Source organism: Gopherus flavomarginatus, chromosome 6 (assembly GCF_025201925.1).
Source record: "Gopherus flavomarginatus isolate rGopFla2 chromosome 6, rGopFla2.mat.asm, whole genome shotgun sequence".
Classification (NCBI taxonomy): Eukaryota; Metazoa; Chordata; order Testudines; family Testudinidae; genus Gopherus; species Gopherus flavomarginatus.
The window spans coordinates 106,469,355-106,491,190 of record NC_066622.1 but is presented as its reverse complement, the minus strand read 5'-3'; the positions used below and the strand labels follow the sequence as shown (position 1 = coordinate 106,491,190).

At 45.0% G+C, this 21,836-nt stretch overlaps 1 protein-coding gene across 5 annotated transcripts in view; it reads right to left on the bottom strand.

The window, feature by feature from the left end:
- The window catches only part of PCGF5 (polycomb group ring finger 5), a 103,004-nt gene that overhangs the window by 62,623 nt on the left and 18,545 nt on the right, over positions 1-21,836 (bottom strand). For 2 of the 5 annotated variants that reach the window (XM_050959712.1, XM_050959716.1), the window contains exons 1-2: positions 2,723-2,855; positions 1,845-2,145 (exon numbers count right to left, since the gene is read on the bottom strand). In XM_050959712.1, coding sequence (XP_050815669.1) covers positions 1,845-1,956 — 112 coding nt within the window. In that variant the 5' untranslated portion in view covers positions 1,957-2,145; positions 2,723-2,855. Of the gene's footprint in view, positions 1-1,844; positions 2,146-2,722; positions 2,857-21,836 lie in introns of those variants that run through there. The other 3 variants (XM_050959714.1, XM_050959713.1, XM_050959715.1) reach the window with 2 other exon arrangements.

Below are 21,836 nucleotides of genomic sequence, written 5' to 3'. Positions count from 1 at the left end.
GCAAACAGGAAATGAAAATCAAAATTTCGCGGGGCTTTTCCTGTTTACCTGGCCACTGCATCCGAGTTGAGATTGCTGTCCAGAGCGGTCACAGTGGTGCACTGTGGGATACCGCCTGGAGGCCAATATCGTCGATTTGTGGCCACACTAACCCTAATCCGATATAGTAATACCGATTTTAGCACTACTCCTCTCGTCGGGGAGGAGTACAGAAACCGATTTAAAGAGCCTTTTATATCGATATAAAGGGCCTCGTAGTGTGGACGGGTACAGCATTAAATCGGTTTAACGATGCTAAAATCGGTTTAAACGCGTAGTGTAGACCAAGCCTGAGATTTGTTTGTGGAGGGTTGGGAAGTTCTCTAAGAATTCTGATTGAGTACAGTCCTGTTAGGAGATGCTGGTAGTTTCAGCAGGGAGATTTGTTTTTGTAATTTATGTCAAAGACACAGATTGCTAGATATAATAATAATTAATAATAATATATCTTATTATTATTATTATTATTATGTAATATGCAACAAACAAGTTTTGAAAATTCTGGCCCAGTTAATTTTTCTGTGTAGACTGGGTTCCTTAAATCATGGTAAAGCTAGTACTCCCTCCTTCCTGAACTTCACCGAGTAGACATTACATGCTCACATGAGGAGGATGCTCTTTGATCTGAAAGGACTATACTCTATGTGTAAGATATCCCAGAAAGCTCTCCCTGTCTCTATCATTCAGAAGGCACAGGATGGTTTAAAATTCCCAGCTCTTACGTATGACAGATATTGCACTGACCATTGTCCAAATACCTAAATATTACAAGCGGCAGAGCAGCCACATCTAAAACTTCTCTACCAAGAAAAGCTAATATGGTACATCTGGTCTAAAGAGAGAGAAGCAAAGAGAGAATCCAGGCTGAGGAGATGCCATTCATCAACATCTTCATCATATGGGTCTGGCTTTATTAGTTAATGATAGGTTGAGTCCCTGAAAAGTCTCAGCACTAACACCATTAGTAGCCCTTCTGTGCTGAGGGAATAGCATTTATGTTCTGGAAACACCCTGTGTGATCCATCACAGCCTAGATGACTAGAATAGTATGATTTAGGCTTGAAGAATTCTGAAGGCTGACTGGGTTAAAGAACTGGGAAGTGAAAACAATCTACAACCCCAGAAGTTTTGGAAGCCTTCCATTATCAGAAGAATATAGGTATTTTGGACACACAGATCAGCAGGACATGCTTCACTGCAACAGATTCCTCCTGTGCTATATCTCCCACAGTGCTTTTCTGCAAACCAAAGAATTCTCAGAGAAAAGTAGTCTCTGTTCTTGGATAGTCACCAGTCTGTTGTAGCAACTCAACTTTCCACAAGAGGAGTGGCTCCCACATGGGTGGCTATACATTGTAAAGCTGTAGTCAGTTCCATGTGCAGAAACTCAAAGGTAGGGGGTCTCATGCAGATGCCTCAGCCACTCATTTTCAGCACACAGAGAATTTCTCACCAACTGGCAAAGCCTGGCTTAGTTCAGAGTAGTCCCTCCCCATAATTCAGTTCAATAATGCTCATGTTATTAGAAATATACATTGGATACACTATACTGTAATTTAAAGTATAGTATACTGCCAGAACCATAACAAATCCCTTTGAAATATTTGACTTCTCTCTTACCCAATTAACTCTAAGGCCCAAAGTACATCACACTGAGATTTTTCAATAATAATAGTGTATATCCAAGCTGAACAACCTGAAACACTTTACAATCTTTCATTCTATACATTTTTAAAAAAATGAGTGGTTGTATCTGGAGGAAGCATTACTTGTGAAGGATGGATACCTTGCAAAGTACTACTTACAGGTATGGAGGCATTCAGTTACTGTAGTTGGCTTGATAAGATATCCTTTACAGATGTAACAAGTTATATGAGGATTGAAATCTTTCACCAAGTGCTTCCTCTGGGTAGCCATTCGTGGGGCAGGCGATGCTGGCTGAGCGCTTTAGGCCAGAGGTGTGAGTTTGACAGCTGGAGGTGATGTGGCTCACAGGAGCTGCTCTGTGCAACTGCACCTCTCCAGGCATTTGATGGACATTCCAGACCTCTCACAGGGACATCATTCATATCTCCTGCTCCTTTTCTAGGCTGGGTGTTTTCATACCTGCAAGGCATGTGAAGGGAGAAGCATAAAAATGATGACGAAGTCCCAGCAGACAAGTGTCACAGTCGCTGGCATGCGGCAATCCACAGCACTGACTCTATACTAGGTGCTTTGCTGACAAAAATTAAGCCAGTGTCCCTGCCCCTGCCAGCTCCATGAGCTTATGATGAGGCTAGCGAAGTGACCAAGGCAAGGTGACACTCGGGGCTGGAGGAGAAGGAGGGTAGGGGGCAGGGGCTGCGCTCCAGCTGCCGGGACCCTGGGAGATTTTCAGTAAACCCTGGAGGAGCCTGGGAACGTCCCACTGAACCACACACAGGGCGAACTCCCCCTTCTGTAGAGGCACAGCCCGTAAACAGGCCTCGCAGTGGGTCCCGGCGGAGGGCGGCTCTCCCGCTCTGGTCCCGTGCCCCGGGAAAGTGGGGGGGTCTCCCCGAGCGCTGGGCAGGCCGGGGCACCACGGCCCAGACTCAGGGCTGTGCTGTGGCGCTCCCGCCCTCTTGGAAACTCCTGTCCCTCCCCCCATGCACCTGCGGCGCCTCCTGCCCCGTGTCCGCCCCAGCCCCCCGAGCGGTACCTGCAGCGCCCGTCGGCCTCTGGCCGGCAGCAGCCCCAGCCGCGCTGCCCAGCGAAAGAGAAAGGGAAACAGCGTGCGCCTCCCGCCCCTTCAAGCCCGCCCTCCTTCCCGCCGGGCTGCCGCGGCCGGTCCCAGCGCTGGGCCAGAGCGAGAGCAGGCGGGACAGGCGCGCAGGCGCTGCTCCCACGCCGAGCCCTCCTGCGCCACAGCCCAGGCGGCCTCTCGGGGCAGGGCGCGGCGTCTCCCCGCGGGGCCCGGGGCTGCCGCTCCCAAGTACCCCAGGGACCCGCCGCTGGAGCGGGGCGCTGGGGGGAGCCTCTGGGGGAATTGGGGACAGTAGGTAGTTTTGGAGGTGAGGTAGAGGGCAGCTGGCTGGGGAGAGCAGATAGATGGGGAGAGGAAGGGAAGTGGGGCTGGGGAGGGTAGATGGCTGGGGAGTTGCAGTGGGGCTGGGGTGGTAGTGGAACTGGAGAGGGTAGATGGCTGGGAAGTTGCAATGGGGCTGGCAGATGGGTGTGGATGGAGAGGAGGGGTGGCTGGTAGAAGTGGGGTTGGGGAGGGCAGGGGAAGTGGGGATGGAGAGGGCAGATGACTGGGGAGAGGAGAGGAAGTGGGGCTGGGGAGGGTAGATGGCTGGGGAGAGGTTGGGTGGTAGCAGAACTGGAGAGGGTAGATGGCTGGGAAGTTGCAGTGTGGCTGGCAGATGGGTGTGGATGGAAAGGAGGGGTGGCTGGTAGAAGTGGGGCTGGAGAGGGCAGATGATTTGGGAGAGGAGGTGTGGCAGTGGAGCTGGGGAGGGCTGATGAGTGTGGAGAAGATGGGGGTGAAGAGGCTCGATGGCTCTGAAGCTGGGAGCAGTTTGTGTTGAGTGGCATTAGATGAGGACAGCAGTAATTGGCACAAGATAGTCAGCCCCCCGCCCTGCATTTGTACTCAGCAACTTTTCTCTTTCTGTCACAGTTTTTATAAAAATCGCTCTGAGGGGACTTAAATCACACCTCTTAAGGTGGTGGGTTGTTTTTTTTTTAATACTGAATTTTGTTCTTATAGTGTGTATCTAATTTTTGGACAGCTGAAACTTAAATGAATTTTCAAAACTTTTATCCTTTTTATATACTGTTGGGCATTTAGGAAGAGAACACAGTTACTATCAGTAAAATACTGAAATAAATTAGGCTCAGATCCAGAAAATAATTACACACATGCTTACCTTTAGTGAGACTACTCATGGATGTAAAATCAAGCATGAATGAAAGCATTCCCCATTGTCAGATGTTTACTGTCTTGCTCCCTGATTTATATAAATACAGGGTTGCCATTAAAGTTTTTGGGATGGAGCTGCTGGTGTATATTTAAAAAAACAAAACTGATGCATGGTTGGGGGAGACACAGATTAGGTGGAATTTGGTAAAGAGAAAAACAACAAAGTCCTTCCCATGCTGTGATTTTGCTGTAGAATCTGTGACTGTGCCATGCCATGTCTACCACCTGTAGCCTGTGACTTTCCACTTGTGAAACATTTGCTTTGTCTAGGCCCAGTTCAGTCTCATCTTCCATATTTTATCTATGCTGCAACAGTAGAAGGCTTTCCTAAAGCCCAATCCTGCTGTCAAATCTAGATGGGTGGAATCTTTACACCCAAATGGAGTCCCGTTACTTCAGTCTGAGTGCAGGATAGGTCAAGTATTGCTCAAATTAAATCTTACTTATAATTAAAGTTATGGTACAATAAAAGTATTGGAAATTTTTTAAAGTTTTTTTTCAAACAAAGTTTTCATTTTTATGAGAAGACTTTGTAATATAAATGAAAGTTTGCTGAACTATAATCAATTTTAACTTAGCAGTAAAAACAAAAACAAACAAACAAAAACACCCAGCATGCATTAAGAACATAAGAATGGCCACACTGAGTCAGACCAAGGTCCATCTAGCCCAGTATCCTGTCTTCTGAAAGTGGCCAATACCAGGTGTTCCAGAAGGAATGAACAGAACTGGTGATCATTAAGTTATCCCCTGTCACCCATTCCCAGCTTCTAGCAAACTATCGTGTAACAAAAGTTACATTTTGTTGGTTTTGGCCTTGTACTGTTCCCACTGTTTGTTATATTACACACTCTGGTAAGTTTTACTAAGATTAGAAAATATCACCTTGTAAGAAGGAAAACATGCAATGTAAGAAAATATTTGTTAGATGACAAAATTGTTTAAAAAAAGTATAAGAAAACAGTGAAATAAAGTCCCAAGTACACCTCTACCTCGATATAAGGCTGTCCTCAGGAGCCAAAAAATCTTACTGCGTTATAGGTGAAATTGAACTTGCTTTGATCCACCGAGCACTGCTTTACCGCATTATATCTGAATTCGTGTTATATCAGGTTGCGTTATATCGAGGTAGAGGTGTACTTTCAAAAGTTTCAGTTAATAAAACACTGCAAGTTAATGAAAAAAACATTTGTTGCCTATAATTTAAATGACTTTTACCACAAGGTATGTAAAAAGGAGGATTTTAAGACCCGGGTTTCTAAAGCTGTTCTTTCTTTACACACAGCAGACAGGCATTGACTCAGATTAGGAAAATGTGGGGGAGGAAGGAAGAGGAAATCAGTAATTTTTACAAACTACAATATAATTAAAGTCAAGTAACAGTTGTGAAATATAATTAAAACCAAAATTATTAAGATACAGGGAAGTTCAGCTATTTGAAACTGAAAGCTGAAAAGGGTGCGGATGTCTGAATGGAGTATTTTTTAAAAAAACAACATTGAATTGTTACTTGTTTTAAAATCATAAAAGATCTTAAACTTATTCCTGTAATACTAAATGTAAGTCCTTTTTCATATCAATCAATCTTTTATTTGGCAAACAGAGTATTTCCATTTGTGATTAAGTTTTGTCAATTGTAAGAAGTTGATTTTTTTCAGAATCATCACTTGGGTGGCCCTACTGAACATGAAATAAAGTCTATAAGCATCAGAGGGCAATATTAAACCTCTTTGGGTGTAAAATAAGCAGCTGCTGACGTTCTCTTGGCCATTTCAAGATGATTGAGGCCAGGAGGGTTGCTTTAAGAGAAATTCTGTCTGGATCCTAATTTTGGGGACTTCAAAATTTATTTGGTTTATAAAATCTCTTGCTTTACTACTGTGGGAATTCTGCACCAAAAATTAAAAATTCTGCACACAATATTTTAAAATTCTGCAAATTTTGTCAAAATAACACTGCATAATCATGCCCATTTCAATTAATTTGGTAATTTATTTCAAAACACCTATCAGCAAGTACGTCTGTAACAGTACAGACAAACAAAATTTCCTCCCAGGAGTAGAGAATTAAAGAAACCCTTATGACAACCCAGTTCCTGTTTCTCTGCCTCCTTCCCTCACCATCCCTGAGCCCAGCAGGGAGCCAGACACCCACAACCCCTCCTGCACCAGCCCAGATACCCACACTCCTTTCCCCCCACAGCCCAGCTGCAGGGCCCCCTGCCCAGATACCAGCCATGCCCCTCCTTGCCCAGATACTCACACCCCCTACCCACCAAAGCCCAGCCATGCCCCCCCAGCCCAGACACTCACCCCCTACCCCTCACAATCCAGGGATCCAGAGGGAGAAACAGCCTGATGCCGGGTCCCAGGCTTGCATGGAATTTTCTGCATGCTGTCTCCTTCCCTCAGGGCGTGCTGGGAACTGCTGCTGCTGAGAAACCCTCTAGCTCCCTCCCCCTCTCCTTCCCCCTAGCAGTGTCTTCTATGTGCAACCTGGGCTCTGCTGGGTCCAGTGGCCCCTAGTGGTGGCCAGCAGCACTGCAGCCAGTTTCTGGGGGGGAAAGGAAATTTTGCATACACAACATTAATTTCTGCAAAATTCTGCATTGCGCAGTGGCACAGAATTTCCCCAGGAGTATTGCTTGTTAAAAGGTCTTTTCTAAGTATATTTGTTTATCCACCAGACTCAGTTTCAAGGAGTAATTGATGCACAACATTCCATTAAAGCATAACCATAAAGGTGGAATGATATTGTTGTAATGATGTCTAGCTCAAACCATATTTTAGAGCCAAACTGCAGTTGTGCTAACTACTCACACAGATGTGACTGGTTTAGACACTCATGAAATTCAGTAAGGACAAATGCAAAGTACTCCACTTAGATAGGAAGAATCAATTCCACACATACAAAATGAGAAATTACTGCCTAGGAAGGAGTCCTGCACAAAAGGAGCTGGGGATCATAATGGATCACAAGCTAAATACGTAATGTAACACTGTTGTAAAAAAAAGCAAACAGCATCCTGGGATGTATTAGCAGAAGTGTTGCAAGCAAGACATGAGAAGAATTCTTCTGTTCTACCCTGCCTTGATAAGGCATCAGCTGAACTATTGTGTCCAGTTCTGGGCACCACATTTTAGCAAAGATGTGGACAAATTGGAGAAAGTCCAGAGGAGAGCAACAAAAAATGATTAAAGGTCTAGAAAACATGGCCTATGAAGAAAGATGAAAAAAACGGGGTTTGTTTCATCTGGAGAAGAAAAAACTAAGGGGGGACATGATACCAGTTTTCAAGTACATAAAAGGTTGTTAACGAAGAGGAGAGAGAAAATTTGTTCTTGTTCATCTGAGGACAGGATGAGAAGCAATGGGCTTAAATTGCTGCAAACGAGGTTTAGGTTGGACATTAGGAAAAACTTCCTAATTGTCAGGAAAGTTAAGTGCTGGACTAAACTGCCTATAGACGTTGTGGAATCTCCATCATTGGAGGTTTTTAAGAGCAGATTAGACAAACACCTCTCAGGGATGGTCTTTAATACTTAGTCCTGCCTTGACTGCAGGGAACTGGACTAGAAGACCTCTTGAGATCCCTTCCAGTCCTGCACTTCTATGACTCTATGATTCATAAGCTAAGTCTTTTAAAATCTCATTGTATAAGGAAAAGCGATCAGGATTTAATATTTGGTGTCGAGTGATTATTTTTGCATTATAAGAAAAAATAGCATAATCAAGAATAATAAATTACATTAGTGCTTTTAAATATATATCATATATCCATGGCATCAAGTACAGAGGAGATAACTACATCCCTCAAATGCTAATGAGGAAACTAAAGCTGCCCAAACTTTTTCATATTCTTTAAACACCTGATTTTGCTTCTGATTGGCTTGCTCTTTTTTCCATAGATGGTAAAAACAAAAATTTGTCCTGCAATGTACTATGATTTTAGCTAGATACTGTCATTACTACTATGGAAAGCAGTCTAACATGTGGAAAATATAGAATGTATCCTAAAAACTTTTAAAGTTGAGGGGTAATTTGTTGCATTTCCTATTAAACTGTTGCAGTACTCTAATATATATGATGTACAGTAATTCCTTGCATTCTATAGAAAATAAATATCTTTCTAACAGAGTGGCCAGGTCATAAACAACAGAGGAGTGAATAACGCAACATGTGAATTTTGCTCATTAATGAAGCTGTAACACTTTCAAGAACTGACATCAAATATTGACAACATTTAAGTTTTCTGCTGTATGTCAGGAAACAGAAAATAAGCATTGGATCAATAGTCAGGTTACACTAGCATTTTATAATCAAACTAAGACCCTGATCCTCCAAGCAGATCCATGTAGGTAGGCCCTGAGACAATGGAGCCCCACTGGCTTCAGTAAGTATAAGCATCTATCCATGTAGCTCCAGTTGCAGGACTGAAGCCCCAGTTTTTCTGATTATCACTTTGAGATACAGTTTAAACATTAATTGGTCAAAAGCTAATGTGTTCTGTTTCCCCGCTTACATAATATCCATTGTAATCAAGCACTCAGTTATCCCAAGAGAGATTTGGATTTACTGGGTAGGCAGAAAAGATCCTGGGACACATTTGGATTGGGAAAATTGTTTCCCATCTAAAGAACTATGTTCGGAAAACTGTGTTTTGTCTGAGCAGTTAGAATCCTGTTTAAGAGGAGTCACTATACTTACTTCCATCAGAAATAGAACCATTGGCCAGGAAGTAATAATTAGGAAATAATTATTGCTCTGTGGTAACAGTACTAACTTTAAAACAAATATTCAAGATTTAAAAATTCCTGCATCTTTTCACAGAAGAAAATTAAAATATGCTAAATATAACCTTGTCTAGCATGTACTTTACTTTTGTTTCTGATGCTAGGTTCCCGAATTATGGTTACAATATTTTTTCCTAAATATAAATACACTAACAGCTTTTGTTGTCATTATCTTGGGATCATACATTGTCATTTCTTTACTTTCCAAGGGAACAGTTGCATTAACTACTAACACTAAAAATAATTTTATTTTATTCAAATTTATACTATCAAAGACTTTATCTTTCACTTGGGGCTTTTCTATCTCTGATTTGATGGAAAAGTGTGGGAATAGACCAAATATTTCCTTCTTCCTCATACTCCCGAGAAATTGTCACCAAAAGGGCTGGTATGGGAATCCTTTCACATCACCACTGAGCTTTAATTTAAATTTAATTTAGCTCTATACAAGGCGCCTATCTGTTGGCAAGTACTAGCAGTTACTTAACTCAGTTCATTAGAGGGTGGAATTTCTCTCACATGCTCACTCTTATTTTGTATGCTATGACTGCATAGCGAAATCTAAAGTGCTACCCTGAATATGGTGATACCTTTGGCACATAAATGTTTTTGAGAGGAGGGCAAGGTTTTATCATAAAAAGGACTCCTATTCATTTTCATTGGTCAAAAACATACTCTTTATACATTTATATGGCACCCTGACAGTTATCTTATTTGAATTATAGGATACAAATAGCTGAATTATTTGCAGTCAAAGGAGGGCACTATTCAGGCCTTGAAGCATAGATATTAAAGTGTACATATGGATCCAAATAAAATTACTACACTATCAGAAACATTCAGATCAGAAACAGAAAATACTTTATTAAATCATTAACCCATCCCCTCCCAAAGTAGGATTGTTTCTACATTCTATTTAAGTGTTATCTTGAAGCAACAGTGGGACGTATACTATCCTCTGCAAAGAAGAGATAGGATGAATCAGCTGAGCAGTGTTATGTCAGCAGGGGGCAGTGTGATGAATCCCTTTAGGGTGAATTTGCTTCTATTCTTTTCCTCCTACTCAGAAGAAGTTTCAGAGTGACTGGAAGGGTAGTTGGTGAGGAGTGGGTCACAGAGGTAGGATGTCTGGGGGCCCTGAGGACAGTGGTGTGGGAGGCAAGTAGTGGAGTGTACACTGGCAGATACCAGATGTTAGAGCCATAGGCTCAGCCTTTTCAGGGTATGTAGTGTTGCTGCACTCAATTTCAAAGGGAATTTAGGGACTTAGAAGTCCTTTTGAAACTGAGATGTAGGCTCCTATATTATCAGAGGGGTAGCCGTGTTAGTCTGGATCTGTAAAAAGCAACAGAGAGTCCTGTGGCACCTTTAAGACTAACAGATGTATTGGAGCATAAGCTTTCATGGGTGAATACCCACTTTGTTAGACGCATGACAGGCCATGACAAAGTGGGTATTCACCCACGAAAGCTAATGCTCCAATACATCTGTTAGTCTTAAAGGTGCCACAGGACTCTCTGTTGCTCCTATATTAGTTTGGCATTGCAACACTGCGCACAGCGATGCCTAGATACTTAAAAATCTAGGGCAGGGGTGGGCAAACTTTTTGGCCAGAGAGCCACATCTGGGAATAGAAATTGTATGGCGGGCCATGAATGCTCACAGAATTGGAGTTGGGGTGCGAAAGGGAGTGAAGGCTCTGGCTGGGGGTGCAGGCTCTGGAGTGGGGCTGGGGATGAGGAGTTTGGGGTGCAGGATGGTGCTCTAGGCTGGGACTAAAGGGTTCAGAGGGCAGGAGGGGAATGAGGGCTGGGGCAGAGGGTTAGGGCACAGGGGGAGGCTCAGGGATGCAGACTCGGGGTGGCGCTTACCTCAAGCAGATCCCAGAAGCAGCAGCATGCCCTTCTCCAGCTCCTACACAGAGGCACGGCCAGGCGGTCTGCATGCTGCCCTATCAACAGGAACTGCCCCCACAGATCTCACTGGCTGCAGCTGCTGGCCAATGGGAGCTGCAGGGCTGATGCTTGGGGCGGGGGCAGTGTGCAGAGCGGAGAGCCCTGGCTACCCCTACATGTAGGAGCTGGAGGGGGGGCATGCTGCTGCTTCCAGGAGCCACATGGAGCAGCCCCCGACCCTGCTCCCAGGCTGAAGCACGAGACGGGGGCCATGCCACTGCTTTTGGAAGCTGTGTGGAGCAGCCCCTGACTCTTCTCCTTGGCTGGAGCAGGGCAAGCCCTAGACCCCAGTCCCCAGCAGGAGCTTGAGGGCTGGATTAAAATGGCTGGCAGGTTGAATCTGGCCCGTGGGCTGTAGTTTGCCCACCACAGATCTAAGGCATGGTGCCTAATGCTTGGAGTGCCTGGAGCACTGGCTCCAAGCTTGTGATAATCAGAGCACATATCAGACATTTGGAGAGGACTGGTGTACCACAGGACTCCAGCAATGCAAGGAGTAGATGTTGATCACAAAGTAAATCACATTAAGGTTTTCTATTTGACACTGAGACAAGAAGGGTGAGGTAATTTCTTTTATTAGATGAACTTTAATTGGTGGAAGAGACAAGCTTTTGAGCTACCCAGAGCTCTTCTTCAGGTCTTGAAAAGATAAGCAGAGTGCCGTAGCTAAGTACAAGGTGGAACAGATTGTTAAGCACAAGGGGTTAAGACAGGGCCAGTCATGTGGAAAATGGCACCCTGGTAGAACCTGTTGTGATGCTGCACTCCATATGATTTTATGAAAATATGCTAATATGTGAGAATATAATGTAACTGGAATATGCTTCATGCAAAAGATCTCTTGGAAGATATCCGTACAAAGCTTACAATCCACTGGCTATGGTCATCCAATTTGTATACTGTATCATTCTTGTATCTGAAACTAGAAATATGAAATATAACTCTGAGGTCTGTGATACAGCATGGCCAGAGAGCAGCAGGAGAGTGTTAGCAGGGAGCCTTATTCTCTGTAAGGGGAAGAAAGTTTGCTATAGATTAACTAGAGCACCTGAAGCCAATTAGAGCACTAGCAGTCAATCATGATAAAACCCCCCTGCTTCAATCAGACAGTGTGGGAGTTGGAGCAGAGAAGTTTGAAGAGAAAAGTTTGGAGGAGTGCTGTGGTGGGCTAAGAAGTCCAAGACCCTAGGTAAGGGACACCTGGCTTGTGCAGATGGAGGGCAGGAAGCCCCCCACAAGCTGAAGGGCAGGAGAGGGAAGTAGCCCAAGGGAAGGAACTGCCTGTTCAAGTGGTTCACCACTATCCTCAGGGCCCCTGGGCTGGGACCTGGAGTAGAGGGTGGGCCCAGGTTCCTCCCTCTCCACTCCCCTCCTCAGGGACACTAGTGGGGCAATTAATATTCTGATTCAGGGGCAAGAAATGGTGCCCTGAACCCTCCGCAAAGAAGAGAAAGCACAAGACCCATCATAATAGTGCCAGCAATTTGAAAAGTAATTGTATCTCTTAGTCCCTCTCATTATGACCTTGAGCCAGCAAAACACATAATCATGAGCTTAACTTTAAGCATGTGAGTAGAGGATCAGTTTATATAAAATTATCTGATTTCTCTTAGTATTTGTCACCTGTGGCCTTTTTTGAAAATTATGCCTGTTTTCAGTTTTCTTTTATTAGGAGCTAGAGCAGTAAAATAGAACAAAAAACCCCATCAAAAGTCTAGGTACCTGTATATGAAAGCTATTAATGGAAAAACTAAAGGCATTTTTCACTTCCACAATTAATTAATAGAAGGTTTAAGTCTAAACATAAGAGAAACTTATATTCAGCTACAAAACAAGTCCTTCTTAAACAATTCACTTTGGAAATGTCCAATAATAAACTAGACATTTACCTAAGTTGCATGTCTAGCTTACTAGATGTCTATCCATCTTTCACAGGTGATCCTGTTAGATCTATTATTTCTATAGCTCCTGCCACCCAGGAGGGTGAACTAGATGACCTCGAGGTCCCTTCCAGCCCTACTTTTCTATGGTTCTATGACCATATGGCCTGAATTTCTGAGGTGCTCAGCACCCAACATTTCCATTTAATTCAGTTGGAATTGTGGGTGCTTTGTACTACTCAAAAATAGGCCTTAAAGTTCCTAGATGTAGCTTCAGACACCTCCTATTTTCTTCTCATGTACTGCTATTTTACTTACAGATAAAAAATGTGAGCACCAATAAATCTGTTCTGGTCCAGAGGAACTTAACACAAAAGATCAACAATGCTGTTGAATGCCAGAGGTGTCTAAGCCTGAAAACAATCTTTGTTTAGAAATCATGTTACCAAAAGGCAGGGTGCAGTAATTTTAATGAAGAGCTGGGATATCTGTCATTTTTTGAGTGCAGTACCCTGCAGTCTATGCTCAACATAAATACACTCTACTGGCCCAGTACATGACTACTACTAGTAGAAATAACAGTGCAATCCCAAAGGGGCTACATATTTGGGACTCAAATGGACGTTTTAAGGATCACCCAGACCAGTAAGGTGTTCTGTCACCACTTGCCCTGTAACCTTGGGTGCCTTTATGCTGTGCAGCTTTGGTTCAGGTCCCCGACACAAGCAGCCAGCCCACGAACACAGTCTGACCCCGGCTTCCACCAGCCTAGTTACTCTTTGAAGCATGATGCCAACAGTCCTTTCAGTCCCAAGACTCCCCAAACCCATCCTTCAAGTGCTTAACTACCACACACTCAGACTTTTCCCTTCTGGTTCGTCACCTCGGAAGGTGTAAAATCAGCCTCCATTTACACAACAGAGATCTGTTTGAGATAAACATAAACTAAAGGTTTATTTAACAGAAAAGCCACAGATTCAAAGATGAAGTAATAAGGGAAGCAAACACACAACTTACACAAAAACTAAATGTAAAATGTAATTTCAGGCTTTACGCTTCTATACTAGATAAAATCCCTTTTCTAATACAAGTTACCTATTGCCTTTGAACAGTTTCTCAGTGTACCCCTATCCATAGGGGGATCCAGTGTTCACACACAGCCTCCCACCTCCAAGACCGTGCCTCAAGTTCTGGATATCTTCAATTCCTTCCCCCTCCATTTTAAAGATTTTCAGGTTTTTCCCCTCAGCCACTATAGATATTAAAAGCGGGGAAAACATTTTCCTTTCTTAGTTTTCAAAGATTGGGGTTTTCTTTTCAGTTTCAAGCTGTTCTCATTTGCCTTGATGGTTCCTCAGAGTTTTTTCCTGACCTGGACGATGGCTTCGAGCCAGTCTCATCTAGGGTTGCCAACTGTCTAATCCAGAGGTGGACAAGCTACGGCCTGCGGGCCACATCTTGCCCACAGGACTGTTCTGCCTGGTCCTTGAGCTTCCGGTCAGGGAACAGGGCTGCCCGGGTGGGGCAAGTGGGGCAATTGCCCCAGGCCCCACAGGAATATAGTATTCTATAATATTGCAATTTTTTTTTTATGGAAGGAGCCCCCAAAATTGCTTTGCTCCAAGCCCCCTGAATCCTCTGGGTGCCCTGCTGGGGAAACTAGCCCCCTCCCCCAAAGCCACGCCACTGCACAGGCAATGCTCTGGGCGGCGGGGTTGTGCGCTCCTGCCGAGCAGCGCGGCAGCATGTCTGGCTCCAGCCGGGTGGCGCAGTTGCCAGACATGCTGCTCTGAGTGGCATGGTAAGGGGGCCGGGGGACGGTGAGAGGACAGGAAGCAGTGGGCAGCAGGATAGGGTGGAGGTTCTGAGGGGCGGTCAGGGATGGGGGGGGTTAGATAAGTGTGGGAGTCTCAGGGGACCTGTCGGGGGTGGGTGTGTGGATAGGGGTCAGAGCAGTCAGGGGACTGGGAGCAGGAGGGTTTGGGGTCCTGGGGGTGGTTAGGGGTGGGGGGTCCTGGGAGAGGGCAGTCAGGGGACAAGGAGCAGGGGGGGTTGGGAGTTCTGAGGGGGGCAGGGGCCAGGGGCCAGGATGTTTGGGGAGACACAGCCTTCCCTACTCTGCCCTCCATACAGTTTTGCAACCCCAATGTGGCCCTCAGGCCAAAAAAGTTTGCCCACTCTGGTCTAACCACACAAACCCAAACGTCCTTGCCCTGCCTCCAGCCTGTCCCTTTCTCCCAGGGGGCTCCTGGCTGGGGTAGGGGGTTGGGGTGCAGGAGTGGGTGCAGGGTGTAGGCTCTGGCTGGGAGGTGCTTACCTTGGGTGGCTCCTAGACAGCGGCACAGCGGGACTAAGGCAAGCTCCCTGCCTGCCCTGGCCCTGCACTGCTCCCAGAAGCATCTGGCACATCCTTGTGGTCCCTTCGGGGGTGGGGGGGGGTGAAAGGGACTCTGCATGCTTCCCACACCCACAAGTGCCAACCCCGCAGCTCCCATTGACTGCAGTTCCAGGCCCAGGGGCTGCAGTGACATGCCAGCCACTTCTGGGAGTGGTGCAGGGCCAGGGTAGGCAGGGAGCCTGCCTTAGCCCCGCTGTGCCACCATACTTTGAGCACCTAAAATCTCCTGGTTTGGCTTCAGTAGCCTCCAGGAGATAGGGCGTGAATCTGGAAGACTCCTCACAAAATCGGGAGGGTTGGCAATCCTAATATCATCTAATTGGGGAGGCAGCCCTTCTTTGCCTGATTGCCTCACTCCCCAGTTGTGAGGCAATGCTGAAATTGCATAATTACCATGGACACAGTCTTAACCATAACTGTGTACATATATATATCATAATGACTATGAAGTTCAGTGCATTACAGCTTTCATTAAAGACTTTACTTGCATATTTTATAGTACAATCAGCACAGTCAGTTGGATTGGGTTTAAACCTTCAGTTCTGCCCTGGGGGTGTCTGGACCCTGATGGTCACACAAGTTTTTTTCAAGCTATCTTCATGTGGAACTCACTGATATTACTGGGAGATACAAGTGTGAAAGGATTGCAAGCTCTCTGTGGGTCCAGGAGCTATGTGAGGGGAGGTGGTGTCTGAGGGAGACTGCATCTGCGGTCAGGGACATCCACTGTCCCCTAACAAGGTCTTTGGGGAATTTGTGCAATAGGTAACAAAGACCCAGACTCTTTTTTTGCCCCCCTCAAAGCTGTGAAGCCCCCCCTTCATGGATGTCCCAAAATCAGGTAACTATATGCGAGTCCCTTGCCCAACAGAGCCATATTGTTGGGAAGCCGCAGACCTGGCATAGGAGCTGGGGCCTCTGTATAGATGGCCCTATGCCTATTTTGGAGCTTTCTGCAGGATAGAAGGTAGAACCACTTGCTTCTTTAGCTAGGGAAAAATGGTAAGAGGGCAAAGCCTGGTTCTTCAGTAGAAGAAGAGAGTCCTCAAGTGGTACCATCAGGCTCTCTCTCACAGGTTCTTTTGCAGAAGGCCATAATCTGGCCCCAAGAGTTTTGTAAAGATGATAATGAGAACTCATTAAAATATTACCAATTTTTAAGGGATAGAAAAATATTAATCTGCTGCGTTGAAATAGAAGGGGGGAGGAATAGAAGGAACCAGAGTAAGTGCTTAGCTAACACTAAATCTCTGCTGAAATACTTAGTTTAAAAAGCAAATAGAGAATGAAGAGGCTTGTAAGCTGTCTAACTCATAATACAACTATTATATGTGGTAGACGGGGTAAATTAATTGAAGCACTATGAAGTACTATAGGCATCAGAAAAAATACATATAATAAATATTTTATATATATGCAACCCTGAACATTTGTACCAAGCACTGTTAATACAAAGAACTAGAAATAAAATGGTAGAGTGGAACAAGGAACGACAGACAAAGTTTGACAGGATCTGGATGCTAGAACAAAAGTCTTCAGGGGAACAGAAGACAAGTACACAAAAGGATTGGAGCAGACAGAGGGTGGGTGTAGGAAGCTACTGGGCCTCTTAATCGCAATGGTCTCATGAGATTGAATCAAACTATTAAACAGAAGAAGGAAGCCTATGGCAATGGCTGGATTGGTAATGTGAAATTAAAGGTATGTCTACCCCGCAGCCTGGAGTGAGCCTCCTAGCCCAGGCAGGCAGACGGACTTGCACAAGTACACTAAAAATAACAGTGTGAACACTTTGGCTCTAGGAGAGACTCAGGCTAGCTACCTGAGCTCAGACCCAGGGGCAGGAGTGGCGCCACGGTTTTTGCTGCCCTAGGTGGCGGTACTCCTCCTCTGAGCATTCGGCAGCGGGGGTCCTTCCACTCCATGTCTTCAGGGCACATCGGCAGCGGGTCCTGGAGCAAGAGAAGGAGCCGCTGCCAAATTTCCGCCGAAGACCCGGAGCAGAAGGACCCCCTGCCACTGAATTTCCACTGAGGGCAGCAAAATGCCGCTCCCCCAAATCCTGCCGCGCTAGGCAACTGCCTAGGGTCACCTAGTGGAAGTGCCGGCCCTGCCCAGGGGGCTAGCTGGGCTTAAGAACTCAAGCTGCTGCCTGAGCCATTACATCCACACTGCTATTTTTAGCCTGCTAGCTTGAGTCCTGCTACTGCATGTCTGTCTACATGGGCTGGGAGACTTGCTTCCAGCTGCAGCATAGACATATCCTAAGGGGTCAATTGTGCCTTTGCCACAATCCCTATATAGTGGTTAGCATGTAACATGTCACAGGAGCAGAACAGGAAGCAGATTATGACACTCAGTCATCATTTGCCTCATGATTTCCTCCTGCTCCACAGGGGTGGATGTAAACCTGCTCCAGCCCGTAACTGCTGGTGTGGCATATGTCTCCTGTTACAATGGTGCAGCTGGCCTGGCCTGCACGTATTTGGGTGGAGACAGTTGGCACTGGCAATCCACTCTCTTCCTGCCCACGTGTGCAGGGGGTGTACAGACCCTGTGGGGACTGCTCTCCCATCTGTGCTACTTGTGATATGGGTTGGCAACACGGTACACAACCTAGTCTTACACTAATAAACTCCTGAATGGAAAACCACAGGGTCTGGGACACTACTAGACATTATCTGTACAATCCTAAAAAATTAGTGGAAAAAAGGAACAGTTTTCATACTATAATGCTACACTATTTGATAAAGTTGCTATGACTCAACCAAGAAGTCACTGATGTTGCATACAAAAAAACTAGTTTTTAAAACTGTATGAACTTGACCATATGCATGCAGCTTGAAGGAAATCTTTGTTTCCTTTTCTGTAAAAAAGGAGAAAGTTACCCAGAGGAATGCTAGAAAGTCTGATTTCAGTGGGAGAAGGAACAGGCTCCAGCTTATTAATTATGTGTTTTAAAAATAGTGTATGGAGGCTCCATCTGAGCTAAGTCCCCAAGCCTACTAAGAGAGAGTTCTTGCCCCGATGAGCTTACAAACTAAATAGATTAGATAGGCAAGTGTGGGAAAGGGAAATTTTATTAACCCCTTTTCATAGATGGGTATAGAAATATTAAGTAATTCCCACAAGGGCATCAGAATTTTCTACCAGGAGTTATGAGGGATTATACTACTCTAGGAATGAAACCCAGCTCTTGAATCCCTGTCCAGTACCTTTAGCACAATACCATTCTTTCTCTCTAAATTCATTTAGCTCCAGACCTAAACTAGACAACCTCTGCATCACTAGAAAACAGTGCACCTGAGTGTCCCAAATTTCACAAATAATCAGGCGAAACACTCAATCCTTGATTATTTTCAGAGATTATTCATTGTCACTTTTAGAACAGAAGTTTTAATTATTTAAAGTCAAATCCCAAATCTCTCTCTGGTCTCAGAAGAAAGCAAGGAAAACAGCCCTGAGAAACTGCTACAGTTGAAGACAAAGACCCTGATTCTCCAGTGCCTTGTACCTTGTGCAGTCATTTATACCTGTGCAAAATGGAACTGAATCACTATCATTTTGATTTAGTAGCATTTTACATTCACTTTGCACACTAGGTGCAAGACAGTGCAGAATCAAGCCCATAGACTGCACATTCAACACTATTTTTCTTTCTTAACATAAACACATAATGAACATGAGCAAGGCTGTTTACACAGTCTAATTCCATACACAGCCTCTACAACTTCCAGATACTAGTTATTTTTACACCTCTACGATATAATTAATCTATTTATGTCAGTGGTGTGATGATCCAGTTATTGGGTACTATGCATGCAGTACTGATAGATTGTTTCATAGCTAAACATGCATTATTAAAAAGCAAATAAAAATGCATTAGCCTGCTTATTTCCAAACAATGTTTTTAATAACAAACAATGGTTGAAGCAGAAATATTGTCTCATTTTGTATTTTTAACCAACAAAGAAAATGTTCTGGGCTAAATTAAAACAGTGGTAAACAGATAGATTTATGCAAACCAGGGGCGGCTCCAGGCCCCAGCATGCCAAGCATGTGCTTGGGGCGGCATGCTGCGGGGGGCACTCTGCCGGTTGCCAGGAGGGCAGCAGGCAGGCAGGCAGCCTTCGGTGGCATGCCTGCGGAGGGTCTGCTGGTCTTGCCGCTCCGGTGGACCTCCTGCAGAGGGAACCAGTGGACCCTCCACGGGCACGCCTGCGGGAGGTCCACCAGAGCCGCAGGACCAGCAACCAGCAGAGCACCCCTCGTGGCATGCCGCCATGCTCGGGGCAGCGAAATGTCTAGAGCCACCCCGATACAAACGCATAGGTAAACTCTGGGAGCAGGTATGTTTAAGGAGGACATCTCTGCATTACCACACTTTGGAATAATGGTTAGAAGTACATTCACAAACTATGAGAGGGAGTGAACCAGTCCTATCTCATGTGCAGAGGGGCTGGAAAAATGCACAAGTACTGGCCAAAGCCAATGGAATAAGGGAAAATACATGTATACAATATACTTCATGACCCTGCTCATGAACTTGCAGAAGCCTCCTCTATGGGTATTTCTAAACTTGAAGCTAGGGGTGTGGTTCCCATTTCAAACAGAAATACCCATGCTAGTTCTCATCAAACTACCACGCTAAAAATAGCATGCAGCCATGGTAGCGTAAGTGAAGGGACAGGTTAGCCACCCTGACAATGTGCCTATGATTTCTGATGGACACGTACTTGGGGAAGCTAGCCTGTCCCACTGCTCATATTACCACAGCTACTTTTTATTTTTTAGCACGTTAGCGTGATGACACCTAGGTATGTCTCCTCGAGCCAGGAATCACACCCCTAGCTCCACATGTAGATGCAACCTGTTTGTACAGAGGCAGGGATGGTAGGGTAACTTTCCACACCACCATTTCCCTGTGAGAATGTAATGCATATGAAAATACTGACATCATCCGCCTGATTTTACATACAAATGCCATGCGCACACTGAAACTGCTCTGAAAGAGGGCTTGTACTGTCAGGAGACCAAGGGATACTAGGGTGTGCTACTTTTCTTTTGCTTCTAGCACCTGGAGTTTGCACTGTAGGCTCCGGGACCATTCCCCTATTTCTAAATGTCTTTTGGAGGCTACACTCTCTGATAGCAAGAGCTGGATTTGTCCACGACAGTACAAACAGAATGATCATTCAGGAACTCGAAGTTTCAACTTGCAGAATTTCCATTCCCCTCTATGGGTTTTTCCCAAGGAGGGGATGATTTGGCTTTATAATTTGAACACCACCTACTCTGACTTTTTTCAAGGGCGAAGAAACTTTTTGAGCATAAAAGCAAATTCTCTGTTTTGCAGTTAAGTGGGTGACTCATTTTGCTATTAGCATGGGGGCATAGATAAGGAAAAAATGAGGTTTTCACACAAGTTTCCAATATTGTTACGGCATTACATGTCTTCATGTGCATATGAGGAACGTTTGACAGCTTGTATTTCTTCAGATCCCAAGTCAACAAAATAACGGTAGCCACCATGAACTGTATTCCCAGAACAACATTGTCAGTAATTTTTAATGCTGATATGAGAATTCAGGTCAAAAATAGTTTCAGTTTCACTGTAGAGAAATGCCACATGTAATCTTTCAGATCTCATTTCTTTACAAACAAAAAAAACTCCAAGATTTGTTGTACTGACTTGAAATTACTACTATAATTCTAATGTAAAAAAAGAACAGACTACTTTACTATACATTGAGCTGATACGTAAATGCTTCAACTATCTCTGATTAGTGTTACTGGAGAAGCTGCCTGTAGAAGTCATATCTAGAATCATATAGTAGCATAGTGATATACACGGAGATATAATGTGTACCAAAGACCAGATAATTGCTAAGGTGAGATTTTCATCATAATGGCTACAGCTTTTGCAAACATCACATCTTTAAACAAAACCCACACAAATATAATTCCTTTGCTCAAAGATAAACCAAATTACTTATAGTAATACAGTAAACCCCAAAGTCTTTGCTTGACATGTTAAATTTACCTATCAATAGAAAAGAATGAAACAGAAAATTAGAGATCACTTTGCACTGTGCCTTGTGATGGGGAGTATAAACCCTGCACTAGAACTGAAGGGGTTAAAGAGCAACTCCGACCAGTTGTACCTGCAGAGCATGCGCCAGCTAGAGGTAGAGCTTAAAAGGGAGCCAGTCGGCTCAGAAGTGGCCTACCAAGTCAGGAAGAAGGACCCGCCTTGGGAGTGCCTGAAGAAAGATGCTGCAGAAAATATCTCTGTTGAATGTATCTCTCCATCTTGGATAGTTCTAACCCATTTATCCCCACAGCACGAGTCCTGTCAGGGCCGGCTCTAGCAATTTCACCGCCCCAAGCACAGCGGCACGCCGCGGGGGTGCTCTGCCGCTCGCCGGTCCCGCGGCTCTGGTGGACCTCCCGCAGGCTTCCCTGCAGGGGGTCCGGTGATCTCACGGCTCCGGTTGACCTCCCGCAGGCGTGCCTGCAGATGCTCCACTGGAGCCGCGGGACCAGCGGACCCTCTGCAGGCACACCTGTAGGAGCTCCACCGGAGCCGCCTGCCGCCCTTCCAGCAACCGGCAGAGTGCCCCCCATGGCATGCTGCCCCAAGCACGTGCTTGGCACGCTGTGGCCTGGAGCTGGCACTGAGTCCTGTACAGTTTATTAGAAAGCACTAACAATGTCCACAAGGTTATTACCCCCCTTCCCTGGTGGATATTTTAGTTTGGTTGCATTTTACTGATTCTTTTAATCTTGTGCACTGTAAACTCTTTTCAGTGGTAGCCGAGTTAG